The 18,991-nt window shown below is 41.0% G+C and overlaps 1 protein-coding gene across 5 annotated transcripts in view; it reads right to left on the reverse strand.

The window, feature by feature from the left end:
- The window catches only part of slc20a2 (solute carrier family 20 member 2), a 41,987-nt gene that overhangs the window by 15,041 nt on the left and 7,955 nt on the right, over positions 1 to 18,991 (reverse strand). For 4 of the 5 annotated variants that reach the window (XM_058635448.1, XM_058635447.1, XM_058635449.1 and 1 more), the window contains exons 2-3: positions 1,907 to 2,470; positions 43 to 183 (exon numbers count right to left, since the gene is read on the reverse strand). In XM_058635448.1, the coding sequence (XP_058491431.1) occupies positions 43 to 183; positions 1,907 to 2,195 (430 nt within the window). In that variant the 5' untranslated portion in view covers positions 2,196 to 2,470. Of the gene's footprint in view, positions 1 to 42; positions 184 to 1,906; positions 2,471 to 9,179; positions 9,413 to 18,991 lie in introns of those variants that run through there. The other variant, XM_058635450.1, reaches the window with a different exon arrangement.

An 18,991-nucleotide genomic window follows, 5' to 3' on the forward strand; every position in this document is an offset into this window, starting at 1 on the left:
AGTAACACTGTAAATGCACACAAACTGGAATGGTTAGATTACCAATCTTTACAAGCTGCATCCACTGTACGCCCTTGGTGCCGATGGCCACCATGGAGAAACCGATGGTGGCGCCAACAATGCAGTGAGTCCCAGAGATTGGCAGTTTGAGGAAGGAGGCTATTAGCTGCCAGACAGCTGACCCTATGATCAAAAGACAGACAAAAAAAAACCCTCAGACATTTATCTTATTTAATTGGACACCGTTTCCCATGAGAAGAGCAGTTCTGGAATAAAAATACCACATGCATCATTAACTCGGTTTTTTCCTCAATTATGAGAAGCGGTGAGATGTTACTGTTTGTGCATTTTCTTCACAAGCAAGGCATCGTTAGAGAGGCTCTGAGATAATACTTCCACTTTACACCCTCATAAGACCTGGCACTAATTAACCTGTATTTGATGTCTTATGTAGGGCTGCAATAATAAAACAGGTTCTTAAACATAGATATTATTGTGTGTTTTTTTTTGCCCCTCTGACAATGATTTGCATATCTGTAGACATTTCAGGACGTCGTCCTTGTGGGTTAGGATTAACGAGTATTACAATCCCTGTTAGTTGCCGCCCTCTTCTAGAGTAATCTGAAAGCATACACCATCATCATCATCATCATCATCCTCAATCACCACAGACTAGCTCTCACTGGAGCTGTGGGTTTTAAACTTAATTATTGTGATATGGTAATTATGTTTTGGAATGAGGGATTTTACAACTCAACTCAACTCTGAGATGTCTGGTGTAAACAAAAAGAGAGCCGAGGACAGGTACCAACAACGACAAACAACAGAATCTTTTTCCCACCAGTGAATTCATTCTTTGCGTCTGTTATTTGAGTAAGTCCTCGGTGTCTCATTGTCAAAGCCCTGAATTAGACTCTGATTAGTGCATGATGGCTTGCACAGTGTTGTTTGTGCAACTATTGGACAAAATAATAACGTATTTCCCTGCTCTTATCATATTAAAAAACGAGAAATTCACTGGGTGATAAGTAAACACAGGTGGACTGGACTGGTTAGATGAAGAGCTAGAGATTATGAAAGGGACAGACATGTACAGTGACATAATGACCTCAGTGATCCGTCTTCTCTATAGACATAACAGAGTTGACAGCAGCGTGGACTCTGATCACGTCTGCACATGCACACCGTTGCACCAAAATGAACACTTACATTTCAATTTGTGTACTTGATAGCAGTGTGAATGGTAAACTAAGGATTATTTTCCTAATCGATTAATCTGTCGATTATTTTTTCAATTAATAAAAAAAATTAATGATTTCTTTGTCATCTAGAGCAAAGAAATGAAGACAATACTCATTTTAGAAGCTTAAACAATCCGAAATCTTGTTTTAATCATGAAAAAAGCTTAGAACCGATTAATCGATTATCAAAATAGTGGTCGATTAATTTAGTAATCGATTAATAATCAATTCATCGATAAATTGTTTCAGCTCTAATGGTAATAATAGTAATACATTGAAATACACCATCCAGGCAACTTGTTAGGTACTACACACATTCCGTTTACAAAACAGAGAAATACAGAAAATCCCTTTAAAACCTGTAAACAGCACATGTTTAACAGTTCTTCTGGGAAAAAATAACCTTTTTCCAAAACAGACAATGATATTTTTTTATGACAAATGACAAATGAATGAAAGTAGTTGTTTACAGATCTAATATATTCATCCAGTCATCCAGAAATGTGAAGTGGTGTCTTCACACTTACAGAAAATGAAACCTGACCTGGAAAGGTGACTCGGGTGCTTATTGAGACACGGTGGACATATTAATCTGTTGCTAGGTCAAGAGGTTGAAAACTTTATACATAATTATACCTCACTGAATATACATTTTGTCAACTTACCAACCATGGCGCTGACCTCCCCCGCCATGAGCACGGGCACCGTGTCGTTGTACAGGCTGACGTCTATGATGCCCTTCCGAATTGTCTCACCCACTTTGGCTCCGAGTAGCATGGAGCCCAGTGTCTCAAAGATGGACGCCAGGATACAGGCCTGCCTCAGTGTGACCACGCCGGACCCCACTGCTGTGCCGAATGAATTGGCCACATCATTGGCGCCCACGGAAAAGGCCAGGATGAAGGCAATGATGAAGCCAAGGATGACCATCCACAGATATGAATCCATATCCATCTTGATACTATTTCGTCACACAAAATCCAAATAGAGAAAAAAAAGTTTAAATATTTCTAAAAAAAAAAAATAATGAAGTGCTCTGTGCGTTTTATTGGAGGACTTGGTTAGTCCACTCCTTTTCTTCGTCCCCTGGTTGTAAAGAGTTCGAGGGGAGAAGCACAGCTGCTAACTAAGTGTTTGGAGCTCAGTCCAAAGATTGGAGACTAGTGATGGTGGGAGCAGGGAGCATTCCATAGCTTAGTGTGAGACAGGCTGTCTGCACGTTCCTTCACCTGCAGGAGAATGGAGAGAAGAGACAAAGAAAGAGATTAGTGTCATGAGCCATGATTACTCTTTTTTAAACGGTGGCTGCCATCTGACAACACCTCCCTGTTCCTTCCTCCAAAAACCAAAAACAACGGGGAAGGAGGGACTAAGACAGAGAGACACTAAGGCGAAAACAAAACAAAAAAACAAAAAAGTGAAGCACTCAGGATGAAGGATGAAAATGCAATGGTGGCTTCGAGGAAATAGGCATAACGCTGCAGGGAGGAAAGCTGAGGGACATTTCATGAGAATCACAGTTTGCACTTCAAAGAAATCAAATCAGACTGTGCTGAGAGCTTGCTGTCAGCAGTGAGACTAAAAAAAGACCACACTATGTAGAGTGAGATATGAGATGTTTCATGCCAACTTCTGACGAACCTGCATTTATTTGAGGTTTTACCTTTGCCACACATCCAGACAGCCTTCAACAGGAAGTTTAGAGCACTACAGCATTAGTCTAACTCTTACTAAAGGTAATTAACAGAATTACCAAGGATATTATAATTCACAGCTTTGACCCACTTCCTTCAATGAAGCAAAATAAACTCCACTCTATAATTCCGAAAGGTAAACGTTGACAAAGCGACGACAACCTGGTGAAAGTTTGCACGTCAGATTACATTGCAGTTACCCTTCTCAGCTTTGCTCTTTCAACCGCAGCGTGATGTCGTGCTGCTCACTAGGTGACAGTCAAAAGTTCAGTTTTGCAACAAGCATTAGAGAACAAACTAAAACTAAACCAGAGGCTTTGCTGCAGCACAAAGTAACAAAGAAGGTCAGCACGTGGATTTCAGTCCAGACTGCAATGCAGTAAGAACAACAGCAGTAACTGCTGCTCGAGCACTTCACCAAACTGCACTTCCGAGGGTAGAGTAAGAGTAAATGCAACTTCTCTGTGTAATCTTTCATCCATCCTACAAGAAACATCTCCTTATGTAGCCTTTAAGGGCATCAGGGGATTATAACAGGCATTTAAAGTGGAAATAGACACTTTCTATATCCATAACAATGAACTTAAAAGTATTGACCCCACTATCCATAATAGGTACTATGCCTGGTGCGTATTATTACACACCCGCTCTGAGGAAAAGTAGTGTGTCCTCCCTTACTCGCGCCTTACTACTGCTGGATCTTCATGAAAATTACCAAACAATAAAACACCTGGAAATACTAGGGACACAAACCCAGGGAAACAAAACAACCCTGTAATTAATCAATAATGGCTGCAGCCACAATTGAGCATGCGGTTATTTGTTGATCCAGTCATCGTTGTCATAATAAGGTAAGTCTCTAGTGATGCACTTGTTGAACCCATGTGTAGGAGAGTTGATCCCATCACATCCAATAGGTAAACAGGCGAGCATCTTCCCTGGTCGACGTAAAGCTCCACAAAGCTTATTTACATCACAGCCATAACAACAATTTTTAGCAAGAGATGGCAAGGCCACCAACACTGAAATCTCTGGTGGTCCTCCAGAAACCGCTACACCACAAATGACTTGATCTGGGTTATTTGTCCGCTTTTGTCTATGCCACATAATCAAAGTCATTTCATGAGAGTTAATGGGAGCACATTTCCATCTATGGTTACACCAGTTTTTAATGGGGAACATTGAATGTCAACAGCTTCAAGGCCAGACGAGTACATTCTCTCTGCATGAACCAACTCTGTGCTCCTCATCGTGTGGGGGCAGGCGCCTCCTCTCTGAACAGCCCGCGGCCAAGTTATGGCTCCCTCCTCCCAACCAAGAGCTCCATCTGGAACAGCTGAGGTCACAAACTGCCATCCCTTTATCCTCTGTTAAACCACAACAGACACACTCATAACTATATGATAATTTGTCTCTGGTCCTGTTCAGGCCCTGAAATGACCTCCCTAGATTTGGACATGGAACCTCAATAGATGATGGATATTATCAAATGATATTAAAACAAAATCACACGGGTTACTTTTCCAATTTAAGCATCTCAACAAATCTAATTTTTTGATACAGCAGGAAACTGAGCTCAGGAGCCAGGTGTTGCCAAAGTTAAAAGAGACGAAGCAGCAACCTTGACACAGATCCCTGAGGGGAAATTCTCTTTCCACCAATTTCCTCCTGAGACAGATCAGAATAAAGGATCAGAGCGAAGGACTGATGCCCCCCTCCATCATCAAGATTCAGAAACTCAGATACCGAACTTTCAGACTCTTTGGTTGAAAAGTCAGTAAATATAAGCCATTATCTTGTGTTGATAAGTTCAACCATGTTAATAACTCATGATTATACATAGAACTAGAGCTGGGAACATTATATCTTCACATAAATGTCATAGAATAATCTATGACATTTATGTGAAGATATAATGTTCTTCAACAGTAATATAACAAAGGTTATATGTATATTACAATAAAAGATCAGAAGGGTGTCAGTCAAACAGGTCACTGTAAATTGACAGAATGTGTATATCATTTATAGTTTACGCAACACTTTGAGACACAACTTCGTTTAATTTACATCAGATTTGTGACACGGTTCTGTTCATGAAGTTTACAACCACAATAAACAGATTCCTTCCACTTTCACTGAAGTGCTATTGTGATATCTACATAAGTCAATATTGTAAAATGTTATAGTGATAATATGTCTATTGCCCAGTTCTTCATAACAGTTGGCTGTTATACCTGTGTTACGTTTCCCTATGCACAGATGTTAAGAACTTCCCAAGTGGCAGCACAAGCCACGACCAATCAAATAATGCTAAATCAAATTAACGTGTTCAAGCTCAAACACTCCACCCCCTAAATGGAACTGTCAAACAAGGTGGTTCTGCCAGTTGCCGTTGTTTTCATGCTGCTTTACAATAGTCATGGGGAGTGAGAGCAGCATAAAGGACAAACAAGATGCAACTTGTAAATGTCTAATCGGAAAAACACGCCACCAGAAAATGATCAAACAAGGTCACCAGAGACCGTGGACACAGTCCATCCTTGAAATAGATGTGTAGGTGTGGGGAGGAAGGGATAGAAAGACGAACATGGGTGACTCAAGCGTGAGTGCCTTTTTTAAATCAGATCCACCATTTTCCAAACAGGGAAACTAGATAGGATAGCTGCACGCTGACACGTGTGTACTTTTTAAAGATCTTCAGTAACACATGAATGCTGGTTCACGTACTTCCACTCCTAGTAGTGCACATAAAAAACCATTTCCTCTGGTGCTAAAACATGTACAGTAGAGCCTAATGAAGTAGTGGTGAACTGGATACTCCACATATTGACTGTTGTGCTACAGAGGGAAGTCAAACAGTTCCAGAGTTCAATCCAAAATCAAAAGTGACAAACGGGCCTGAGATCAGTCAGAGAGAGAGACATATGCCACATGTAAACCAAACACGTTCCTAATACTCAGAGGAAACTTGGGCTTTATTGGTGTTTTGAAGTGGCAGGAGCTATTTCGAGCACTCGTGCTTCTGGAAATACAACACTCATTCATCTCCCCCAGTTATGTCCCCCAGAAAAAACTGCTCTAGAAAATGTGTGGATCCTTGATGAAATATTGAAGGAACAAGCAGGAGTACATAACGGCTTTGGGGGAGAGGAGCTTTACAGCTGATGCTCTCTACTAATGGACTATGAAAGCTAACAACAACTATGACACCAAAGCTCATTATTGTATGAAGAATTATTCACCACACCAAAATGAAAGACATGATAATTAAAATCCATCTAATCTGGAGATGATCGTTTTCTAATGCAAAGTACCACTGGTGTGTCTCATAACACTTGAGCCACTTCCTCCGTTGTCCGTCACTCTAGTGAGACGGCAGGAATATTTTACAAGAATGAACTATATTTTGTCATAAGAGAAAACCACAGCGCTTTCACGAAATCAATGCAACCCTAAGGACTTTGTTGATACAGTTACGTGTCCTTCCAAATGTGGGGACTGTAGAGTCAGAGCCAAGTTCTTCAGCTTTTTTCCAGTCATGTACAGATCACAGACCTCTGGACATTAACCAGACGGCCAAAAATAAACACAAGCAGGGCTTATGTCCTCGACTGGTTAGTTAGCAACCCTGACATGCTTTCTTTAGGCATTGATTTTTACGGGTTCAGATTACAGGTGTGTGATGCAAGCTATAAGTTGAGCTGATAAGACTTGAATATGACATTCAGGACATTAGAGGAATGTCGGCCTGCCTGCACAAGTTATTTGACTTGTGACTGTTAACAATGAAAGATTCATTGGGACCTTGAAACCGACAAAGATTCTGTACTTTTAATGAGTCAGTTTGAATATGAGCTGCAGCGATGTTACACAAACGCATCTGAATGTTATACCTTTACATATTTTACACATTTTTAGTATTAAGGAATAAAACAGAGCCATGAAATGACAAGAGGAGCCAGTGCCATAATGCAGATACACCGGCAGGGATCATAACTGCTCTGTGCTACCCAACCCAAGTAAAAAAAAAAAAAAAAAAAAAACACACTGCATAGTCCCAGAAATGAGGAAGAAAGAAAACAGTGGATTAAAGAGTGACACACTGTGGTTATTTAAACGTTGATTAAGCAAACATAACACAAGGTTTCTCCAAACAATTAATGAAAGATGATGAGATTGGGTGAAAGCAGTGCCAAAACTAACAGGGAGCAGAACAGAGTAAGAGTAATTATTTAGCCCAGCTGCCTCCAGAACAACCCTACAGAAGTCATTTCACACTTAATTATCATTTTTGCACAGAATAAAATGGAGTTGGTACAAAAGGAAAATCAATTAGTTCACTTGAAGCTGCTCATTTGACTCTGACGGCCAGTGGTTAACAATTCAATGTGGTGAATCAAGAAGCTAATCACACTCACATCGTGAGAAATATGTGATACACCGGCTGGACGGTCAAAACATGAGTGAAGTGGACCTCCTGGTTCACTTTTCAGCTCAGGTCGATCATTCCTGACATTCTGTAGTGACCGCTGTCCAAGGTGCTGAATGTGAGACCACAAGGTATAGCGGAGCTTTGATGTACTGTACATACTTATTACATAGAGTCCAGATAGATATCTAGCAGTACATTCGCTATGATTTAAATGCGCGGTTTGGATTATAACAACCAAACATTTTAACATTTTTAACAGTTTCCATTCATATTTTTCATATACTGTATGTACGTCATCTTGATTGTGAAATTCAAAATGCTAGAACCAGAAGTAACGTGGCTGCACTTTCACTGTATGAAAGAATGCCAAATTTCACACAGACTTCATTTTCTGGTACGACTGTGGCTCAGGAGCATCAGTGACTCAGATTGTCCACAATCAGTGTCCACAGATTGTGGATTGTCCACAGATTGTGGATTGTCCACAGATTGTTAACCATACGATCCCTGGTCTTGAGAAAGACACTGGCTTCAAAAGTATGGGAAAAGCCAAACATTTAGCTTCTTATATTCAGTGTATTTTAAAAGTGATGCTCAAAATAGGCTACAAAGACTAAAAAGCAGGTGGAGGTGAGGGGACAGTCTGTGAGGTGACATGCTCTCAGGGATATTACTGGCAGACACATTCTCTTCCAGTAGACACCAGGTGGCAAAAGGCACACATAATGAGGGAAGCGACACAAAAAAAACAACATGTAGAAACAAAACTTAATTAGGTCGTCACATTTAATCTACTGGAATGTCTAATTCTGACATCTTAAAAAGGCATACTACACATTTTGAAAAGAAAGATTTTAAAATACAACAAAAGAGAAAAGTTTGTTTTTCTTCTTCTACAATTAGCTAAAACACAGACGGTGAGCGATGGGGTGGAGTGAAAGTAACTTGGGTAAACGCTGCGCTGGATAAAGACGGACCAACATGAATATGTAAATCAGGGTAAATTATCAGCATCTGTAAACACACTGCTTTGACTCATCTGAGCTTTCACTACACAACACAAGGCCACAGATTTAAAAGAAAATAAAAATGTAAAGCTACAGTGAGTCCATACATCACTCTGCGACTCTGAGACCAAAAATGTATCTTTATAATGTACCAACTAAAAGTCACATTTACTTATCCACTTTTGTTGATCAAATGAATAATCAAATATTCATGCCCATCCCTAGTAATGAGCAGAAGAAAAAGTGAGGCAAGAAAGAGCTGCACCTTCACTAATGCGCAGCACCTCACAGTGCTGTATATCACAAGTTAAGCAGAGTACTTTATCTGTTAAAAGAATCTAATTACATTGGGTTGAGCCGTGTGCGGAGGAAACTGTGTGAATATGCGCCCGCTTTTCTCTGTTACGGTTGTTGTACAGTGCTCATTAATCTGCCTGGGATGCCACTGCAGCACAGCCAGAGCTGATGCAAAACACTGTGTCACGAGCTACTGTCTGCACTGACATGCAGCTGTAATGTCCACGCGATGATTCAGCCTCCCTCTCATCAGCTAACCCTGGGTTCCTGCTGAATTGGAACACATATGTAGCATCAGATAATGAGTCACGGCAACATCCGGCCAGTGCTGTGCTGCTGGCTCATTGTTATACCTGAAGCATACGCAACAGCAATCTTTGCCTCCAAGGACACATGATTCTCAGGTCTACCTAATGGTTTAACTGAGTCAAAAAAAGAGAGAGATGTGAAAAGACTAACATAAGACACAGATGGGGAAGTAGAAGAGCCTGAAATCATCTCCACTCACCTTCATGTCTCCTCATATCAGAAGAAGGAGGGAAAGTAGTGGAGATAAATGAATGTCAAAGACAAAATGACTGTACTCGGGAGAAGCACAGAGAGAGAGAGAGAGAGAGAGAAAGAAATGGTGGGTTATTTTAAAAATTGCTGAAAATAAAAATGGGGATGACTATGTGATTGATGGCAAATAAAATTAGGATGATCGAGTGGAAGAGAACAGCTTATGAAAGGAGAAGAGCAGAAGAGGCTTGGTGAGAAATCAGCAGGTTGTGGTGGTGTTGCAGGAGGGAGAGAGGGAGCAAGCTTGCACAAGAGTTACCGAGAGAGAGAGAGAGAGAGAGAGAGAGAGAGAGAGAGAGAGAGAGAGAGAGAGAGAGAGAGAGAGAGAGAGAGAGAGAGGGGAGGGAGGCAGCAAAGCCAGCCGAGTCTAGACTGCCTCTTAAAAGGAAAGTATCCACATTCACAGCAGCCAATGACGAATGTCGGAGAGGCAGAAGAGCGTCTTTGATTGGGTGGTTGTGGGAAGACAGGACAGATGGATGGAGGCAGCCGATAAGTCAGAGATGACTGATACCTGTGTGGGGACAATTTTTACGACCAGAGAAAAGCATGCGGGGGGTCAAGGGCATTATGAGCACAACAGCCTTCCCTCTTTTACTCTAAACTATGGTGGGCAATAAAAACATCAAATTCTTTACTATTAATCAACCAACGAGATTCTTGGTCGACTGAATTTGAGTCGAACCAGAGCGTATCGACTCATAAATCGACTTTACAGCCCTATACTGGACAGTGCAACCAAACTATTTCCATATGTAAAAACAACAAAAGAAAGAATATAACAGAGCATTAAGGCCAAAGAACATTTCTGAACAGATTTTAATCGGTCAATTTTGCAAATTTGCATAGAAAAGAGCATAGAACAGCAATGGATAGAATGTGCCCTATAGAGCTGTGGACGTCACGTGGTTCTGTCCCTGTCAGAGTTCACTGCGTACTTTAAATCCATGGACCGATTTATCGCGAAACTTATGATGCCCCGGCCGTGCGTTTTACGAGTTTGGAAACGGGTGGAGAAGACCGGCAGTATCCCGACATCTTCAGCTTCCTGATTGTGTTCCATTCATCTTACTCCAGAGATTAACTGAATGTTTACAACAGACTGGAGGGAAACAAATGGACGATATCTGGCTTTGTGACAAACATTCAACTCCGGTGTCTATCAGCTAAAGATTGCATGTCAGTTAGACAGAGTCCATTATTTACCGAGAGTGAACCACAAAATCCATTGCTGAAGGGGTTCCCATCTCTCCATCTTATTCTGCTCATTGTGAGCCTGTTTCATAGCAGTGATTCACCTACGCCGTCTCTCTGGATCTGTGGGGATCTGGAAAAAGTTCTCCTGTTGGCCTGTCTGACTGTTTTGGCATCCGGGGACACAATCTTTACTCTTCCGATGAAAACAGCTGGCAAAAGACAATTTTATTGCCTGATTTATGTGTTGTCTTGTATATATGTCTATAGAGTATCCTGCCAGAGGGCGTTATCTCAGTTGTGTGACGTTAGCTACCGGAGCTCTATTGACAATACTACGATCTCTGCTTTGGCAGATCATCAACATGTTCTAATCTTTCACGATCTAATATTGTCATATCGCCCATCCACACACGACACATAAAAACCTCTGGACAGATCAATATACTGTGCACATTTTAGCCAACAGTGAGACACTGAGCAACTGAGATGTGAGGATAAGCTAGTTACTGAATCATCTGTGAAAGAAAGGATGACTAAATGTTTTTAGAAGACTTTTCCCTGTGACATTACACAAACATACACCAGTATCTATGGGCCACTAGGGATGCAATGATTTGTCAACTGAGCAAAATCACTCTTTTATGGAGTGAGTCATCTCGCTTTGTACCCATCTCTACTGAGAGTTGCACATGCGCTTTAGCATAGGGATAAATCCTCCCAATCCACACACACACACACACACACACCTGAGACAACAAACACCTGTGTGTAATGTTTCCGCCAACAGTTAAACTAACAGCTGAGTGTGCATATTCGTTTGTTACTTTGCCGTCTATGTTGTATAACCAAAACTACTTCCACACGCTGCTTCTCAGATGCTTTGGTGCCATGATTGTCTGCTCAGGGGGACAGTTTAGCTTGTTTGTGTCCTCCATTGTCACAGTGAGTCAACACAACGTTGTCACATGTTGAGCAGCGTGCCTTTGTGTGACTTTCAGCTCCAGAAGGCAGAGGCTCTCGACAACACAATGACAAGTGCAGAGCACATTCACTGTAGGCTCATCACTGACGAAACACAAAGGTGAAGTCGAGAGCCCGCGTCTCTCTCTGCAGTTCTTTACCATTTACCGTTAACGCTACAAGAAGCATGAGAAGGAAAAATTGCACACAGAGATTACCACAGACATGAAGAAGAAATCTCCCCAGTCTGCAAGACAAGGAGAGATAATGCAAATTAGCTTGAATTGTGCCACAAAACTGTTTTTAAATGACTGTGGCATCATTTACATGGTTTTATAGGCATTTTTCAGACTTTACTCGAGATTTGGCTCGACCACAAACTGCAAAAACACAATTTCTCTCTTGCATTTTCTTCCTTAAATTCCACACAGTCACCGTCATGTTAACCATATGCTTAAAAACACTCATTACTCACGCACAAGACTGATGTCGAGTCAATGTCTGGGGCAGTTGAGATCCTTTCTTTCTCACACACTGTGTAAGGACTAGAATAGGTCCAGTAAAGTCATCTCTCCAGCTCTGTTCAGTGTGTTTTGAGTTCCAGTGTCTCTCACTCATTCCTCTCCCTTTCTGTCCCCCAACTGGTCCTGTCTGCTAAAAGGCCGATCTGCGTCAGCTGCACCTGCTGCCTCTGACTCTGTGCTTCACAGCAGGGGGGCGCTGTCTCCTGAACCCAAACACACACATGTGCAGACACACTGTACAGTGTCGAGATCAGTCAGCCTCCACAGGTGGGGGGGTGGGGAGGGGGGGCTGCTCAAGAATTACAGCGACAACGCGCATGACTGCAAAGAGCATGTTGCACTCGACGCCATCCTCACACACGGACTTCCATAAATCCTCTCACTCATTCTATTTTCTCTCCACCACTGTGAGTCTGCACCGCAGTACTAAGTCAGGTTGTATTGAGTAAGTCCTAACTAATCCTTCAGGTGGCTTCTGAAGGCCATTACAGGGAGGTACACACAGGTAGTAGGCAATCTATCAAGGATTCATACGAGCCTGGAGATTATCAATAGTTGTCGCATCAACCCTGCTGGCACAGATCCTCTTCCTGCCGTCTCCTCCACCATCACCATATTCCCAAATCACCAGGGAAAAATCTCACACCGCAATAATCTCGACATCCCGAGGCACAGATCAGAGATGCATCACACGGGTTAATTGTGGTTTTAACATATTTTTCCTGACATATTGTTTATAGAAAGAAAACAAAACACTAAAGCTATACTCTCAAAGAGTATTTACAGTGCATAAACGTTACATTATTTAACCATGGTTATATTGATATAAATAAAAAAATTATATCATAATATATATATTGTTTTGGAATGCTTGCCCAGCCTTTATCACAGGGCGCAACAACAAGGCATGCACAGCATGGAAAAACAACAGTTCTCTGTGTGATCCGATGTGTCTGCCACCTATCTGTATTATTGGTCCAGATTGTTTCTGCATAATTTGATCTGTAAAAGTCTCTTTACTTTATGTCTATCTATAAACAAATGAAAAAAAGGTTTCTTCATTCATAAAACCCAAGTAAGTTTTTTTCAATGTGCAGCTAAAATAGATTTGCCAGCTTTGCACAACTGTGCTATAGTAGAAGCAAACAAGGATGACAAAAATGCATCACTGCGAAGAAGCCAAGGACTGAAATAGTAAGAGCTGTCTTGTGTTTTATTGCAACAGTGTAAATGTTTTGGTTTATTATGAACCTGTGGCGGGAAAATTACAAAATGGTGGGTGACTAGATAATTAAAGGCTGGCTTTCACATACCGAACTGAAATTCATGGGGAACGTATACTGGATGATATAGTGGCAATACGTAAATAACCTATTTATAACTAGCTACTTATGGGTTCAGCTCCAACAATATTACCTTGAACCACATTGGTCGAAGAAATTGGATCAGATGTGAGACACAAAAGGCTACAATATCGTCCACAACACGAGCAAGTGTGTAGTACAGTCCTGTGCATAAAACCCAACAGTTCAACTCACCAGTTTTACTTATCATTTCCGATAAGATAAGACCTTTGTCATGCTATTGTCTGCAAAGTGAAAGACGCTGCCACTCTTTCTTCATCTCTCCTTCACAATTCACACTGCCAACTATTGTCTTAAATCTAGGGCCAAATAATAAAAAAAAGGACATCAGAGGGGTCAGTCAGAGTGAACGAGTATCAGAGTATCCAAGCCATGAACAACACTACAACAGGCGAAGTTACAACAGCAAACAATCGAGCCCCCCCTCTGGCTTTCAGTCTTGAGTAAGCCTTATGTTTAAATACTTTTTTAAGGTCAGATCTCTCTGGTTTCAGAGGAGACTGTGCAAGGGTTTGACTCTCTCACCCTCAATTGGCAAAGTGACTGAAGCGACTCCTCCCAACCCGTGTGTGTGTGTGCGCGTGTGTGTAACTGTTTTAAGTAAATGAGACAGTGCCACACTGTGAAAAAAAAGACAATAATACAATGAGAGAAATGTGAAAAAAAAAAGATCTATTAAAGCGATATAATTGAACATGATGTATTAATACCTTGGGGGGGGGGCGACAAGGCCAACATAGCAGCAACACAAAGGATACTGTGCTGAAAATAATACTTTTAGAAGGTCACAAACTATTACTCACCACTGAGAATAAACCATGCTCACAGCAGGATCCTAATTGACCAATCAAATTGTGCCTCAAAGATGACTATAAAGCCAACTATGATGGGGGAGGGTGTTGTGTTGTTGGCTAAGCTTCACATCATATGACTGCTGCTGACACAATAAAGCTTGATCCTTCACAAGAATTTGAAGGGCTTTTTAAGGTTGCGGTCCAGCTTTCTTTTACTTTGGGCCATCTGTGTGACCATGTTCCTGAGAGTCATCTTACCCTTGACCCTCTCTCTGTTCTCCTCTCGCTCACTCCCCCGCCCCCCCCTCCCCACACACACCCTGCTTCAGCCAGACAGTTCCAGTTCTCTTCCACAAATAAGTGTGGATACCTAAACGAGTCCCTTTCACCCCTGTCCTTCCTCTGCTTTGCTGCCCAGGCTAACCCTTCAAAACTATCTTTCTCTCATTGCCACTGCCAGAACCTGCAACCTACCTACCTTCCTTTTTCTCTGAGACTGGCAATCTACTACTGGCATGCTCTGAGGTATTAAATTGTGTTACTGGGGCAAAGTGGATGTCGGTATTAGTGAGCGCTGAAAAAGCAGCACAAAAACTGAGCAACTGACTGTAGGTAAAGCACAATGGGGATACATATATATATATATTCTCTTTGTTAAACTTAAGTGCAGATCAATCAGTGAAATCCTGATGTACCTTTAAAACCCTGGTCTAAAATGCAGACATATTGTTAGCAGTTATAATGGGTTTCCTGCCTCTAACTTTAGATTTATGAGGCAACTAAATACAAAAATGAAGTTGTATCAATATAGATATTTTGGATATGTCGGGTTTACATGTCTAGTGTAACAGAAATGATACAAAAATGGGTATCTTCTGAGCAAATTTACTTCAATTCATAGTGAATTTGGTCACAGTGGTTTGTCATCTTTGAACATTTGGGCCCCAAATAAAAACTACAAGTCACTTTTTATAGATATATATATATTTTTTTTTTAACATGTACATATTCTTCACTAATTCTCCATGTTCTTACAGTAAACTTTATCATCCACATTTAAAAAAACACTTGAAAAACCTACCTACTGTTGGAGACAGTTTTTAGATGCACACTGCCACTGTGTTAGTTTGTAAATGGGGCACATTTCATTGTCTTATACAGAATGAAAGTAGACATAATATTTTGACAATCGTAAACAGACAAAGAATCTCTGATGTTAAAATAGAATAAAATCCCAATCAAACAGTAAAATACAAAAAGAAAGGTTGCTCTGGAGTCAATTCATTATGATGACAGGTCTGTTTGAACGTGTCCACTAAGTTCTACATAGTGACAACGTTCCTGCCTCTGAAACAGCATGTGGTTAAGGACACAATTAGAAACCAAAACAGAGTTAAAAGTACCTGTACTGACGTGGAGACGGGCTCATTAATCCTGACATTTCTTATCTAGATAATGATGGCTGTCGTGACGCGACGCATTTCTTGTTCATTTACTGATCGAGCTGTTTATAGTAAATGACCACGACGACGTGTCACTGGAGTCTAATGAACATCTGCGACCTTGGATAGTTGTGTCCTCACATATAAGGTTAAAGGAGAGCACGGGGGGGAGAAGGAGAGAGAGAAAAACGGAGAGAGGTGTAGACCGAGGGAGAGAAAAAGACAGAAAGGGAAGGAGCGAGAGATCTCCCTGCTAAGCTGGATCTAGTGGCCTATGCCCTTATGCTCTTAATCCTGGCTTCCAGCACATGACCCAGCTAACAGTATTATAAAGTGCTTTGATTAGACCTGCTGCTGTGCGCATGCAGTGGTCAACGTCGTGGCAGTGGGGGAAACACAGGGGCCTGTGCAGGAATGCCGAGCCTGTGCACAGACACATATGCGTGTACATACACACATAAACACACAGTATTAGCCAGCATTTAACCCCGGCACGTATAGCCTAACTGTAGCGGAAGAAAAGGCACGAGGGCCGGCTGGATTAGGGCTGGGAGTCAGTGAGTCAGCGGATTACGCCCACTCTGTGATTCTAGGTAGATACCTCAAGTCATGTTCGAAAACGTGCCACAAGCTTTAGCAGGGAATGACAAGTCGCGGAGTGAGTGACAAGAATGTCAGGAGGAATTTCACATGACAACTTCAGCTGTAGGCCTTAATCGCATCAAGGGGTCTCACGTAGGGGGGGGGGAAGGTTATTCTTCAGTTTATTTAAACTAGAGCTGAAATGATTAATCGATGAATCAATTATTAATCGATTACTAAATTAATCAGCAACTATTTTGATAATCAAATAATCAGTTTGATGCTTTTTTTCATGATTAAAACAAGATTTCCTATCGTTTAAGCTTCTTAAATGTGAATATTTTCTTCATTTCTTTGCTCTGGATAACAAAGAAGAGATCAAGTCAATGATTTTGGTTTGTGGACAAAACAAGACATTTGAGAACATCATAATTTCCTGGTTTGACAAACACCGATCTACATTTTTTTAGGTTTCCTGATATTCTGAACACCAAGTGATTAATCGAGAAAATAATCGACAGATTAATCGATTATGAAAATAATCGTTAGTTGCAGCTCTAATTTAAACAGTCTCACTGACACTTCATTCATATCACACTTGACAGAAAAACTGACTGACAAGTTAAAAATTACAACTTCATTAGAATATAAATAATTACCATATGCTCTGATTTGTTTCTCCAATATATTAACTTAAAAAAGCCGTGCTTCAGTATTAAAATGAAGCTGGTCTGATGTGAAAATACTGTAAACTGCATTGAAATTCAACACAGCATGCCTTCACAATAGGGTATTGTACACTGAATTTCCTCTATAAAAAGGACAGCTTTTTAACAATGAATCACCAAGCAAGATCAAGTGACAAGACTCTAAAATCAGTGGCAATCTTCTAGGTTAAGGTTCTTCCTGGACATTTAAGGGAATTTGCCAGCGAACACGAGAGGGAAAAACAAGAGTGCGCCACCAACTGAAGCCAAACGTGTTGTGCCACAGGGAGCACGTGCAGTCAGTGGGTGCGATCCACTAAAACGTACGTCACGCAGACCACTGCAGACGCACACATCCACAAAGTATGACCTGAGCCCCGGTCCAGACATTCAACACTCAGCAGACGTGCTCCTGACGACAACAACAACAACAACAACTGACAAACAAGTGTTTGCAATACCAAAAATCACAATCTGGAATGCTGGACTAAGCAATAGCATTTTAACAGTCACACGTTGTTCATCTGTGCTGTTACAACTATTACTACATCTACTGAAGCCTGAATGAGTTGATATAATTAGCCATCACGTGTTTTCAAGGCTGTCTGCACTATTCAACTTCCAGTGGTGGTGCCGAGTTTTGCAAAAAAAAAAAAAATTGTTGTGGGGGCGTTTATGCCCAGACACAGATCTAATGATACAACCGGCTGATCCTGTTTTCCGCCTTCTATGCGCAACAAATTCAGTACTGCAGAGAACAGTCGGAATAAAGTCTCCTTATAGGCAAAATGTCTTATTATTCAGATTTTGTCCTACTCGCCTGCAGAACCACCATGTCAATTTTGACGCAGCTGCTGTGTTGGCCCAAGAAAGATATCTATGGGGAGAGAATTGTTGCAGGCCATGTGTGACATGTGCTACTTTATCTGTGCGCTGTCACAGCATGGTTGATTATGAGGTGACAAGAGGTCTGCTGGTATTTCTGTGATGAGGTCCTGGTGGGGAGGAGGGCAAGTTTGCCCGGGTCACCTCTGATCCTGTCGATACAACTCATTTCCTACAGATTTTTTTCCACAGATCATGTCAAATCAGAACGTCACCTTTAAACCACCACCAGGAGGCAAAAAGAGGCTCAACCACTCTGCAGTTTCCTCATATAACAACAGAATAATTTCTATTCTTAAACATTTTAAATCTTAACAAACCAAGTACAGCATTTGTCACAGCAAGCAACTTAATAATATAGTCTGGTTTACATGTCTAGTGTAACAGAAATTATACAAAAATTTACTTAAATTCATAGTGAATTTGGTCACAGTGGTTTGTCATCTTTGAAAATCTGGGCCCCAAATAAATATTAATAATAATATATATATTATAATATTCTTATAGATTTTAAACATATTTAAAACATTTTTATTGGAAACAAGCTATAGCATATACATGTTCTTCACTAATTCTCCACTGTCTTGCAGTAAAACGTTATCATTCACATTTAAAAAGACACTTGAAAAACCTGCCTACTAGATTTTATTTCCTCCATGAAATCACTTCATAATAACCCAGTTATTGCCACAGCATAAAACATAATATTATCATAGCACAATTAAATGGGATGGTCTCGACCTAGATGCATCTTCTTTATTACAATGTTCCGCTTCACTGCCACACACGAGAACATAATGAGACGTGAGCTGAAGCTGCATTACAACAAACAACAGTGTCTGCTGTCACGTGTTACTTTTGACAGACGCTTTATGGAAAACAAGCCATGAATGCAAACAACGCATTTCAGTTTCTTCAGAGCAGTGTTTTTCTGTGGGATAGGTCGACTCTATGTCGTTTCTAACAACAAACCTCTGTGGCACACGGAAGGGAAAAAAAAAACCTGTAAAGCAAAATATGGGCACAGCTTTTTCAGACGCCGTCAGTCATAATGTGCAACAATTAAAACCATGGCCTATGATTTGGAATAAAAATGAAATGCAACAGTACAGTACCAAACAGCAGGGGAAAATATAACGTGTATGTATGCAAGTGTTTACGGGAGTGCATGCTGACAGGTTGTGGGACTGTTGGTCATACTGAAGCCGTGTAAGCCTTCTCAGTATTACTGGGTGGTCGGGGGTCACTTCCTTTAGAGCCACAACAAAGCCAGAATGTTTGAGACATTATGAGGATATCATCAC

Source organism: Solea solea, chromosome 8 (genome assembly GCF_958295425.1).
Source record: "Solea solea chromosome 8, fSolSol10.1, whole genome shotgun sequence".
In the NCBI taxonomy this organism is placed as follows: Eukaryota; Metazoa; Chordata; class Actinopteri; order Pleuronectiformes; family Soleidae; genus Solea; species Solea solea.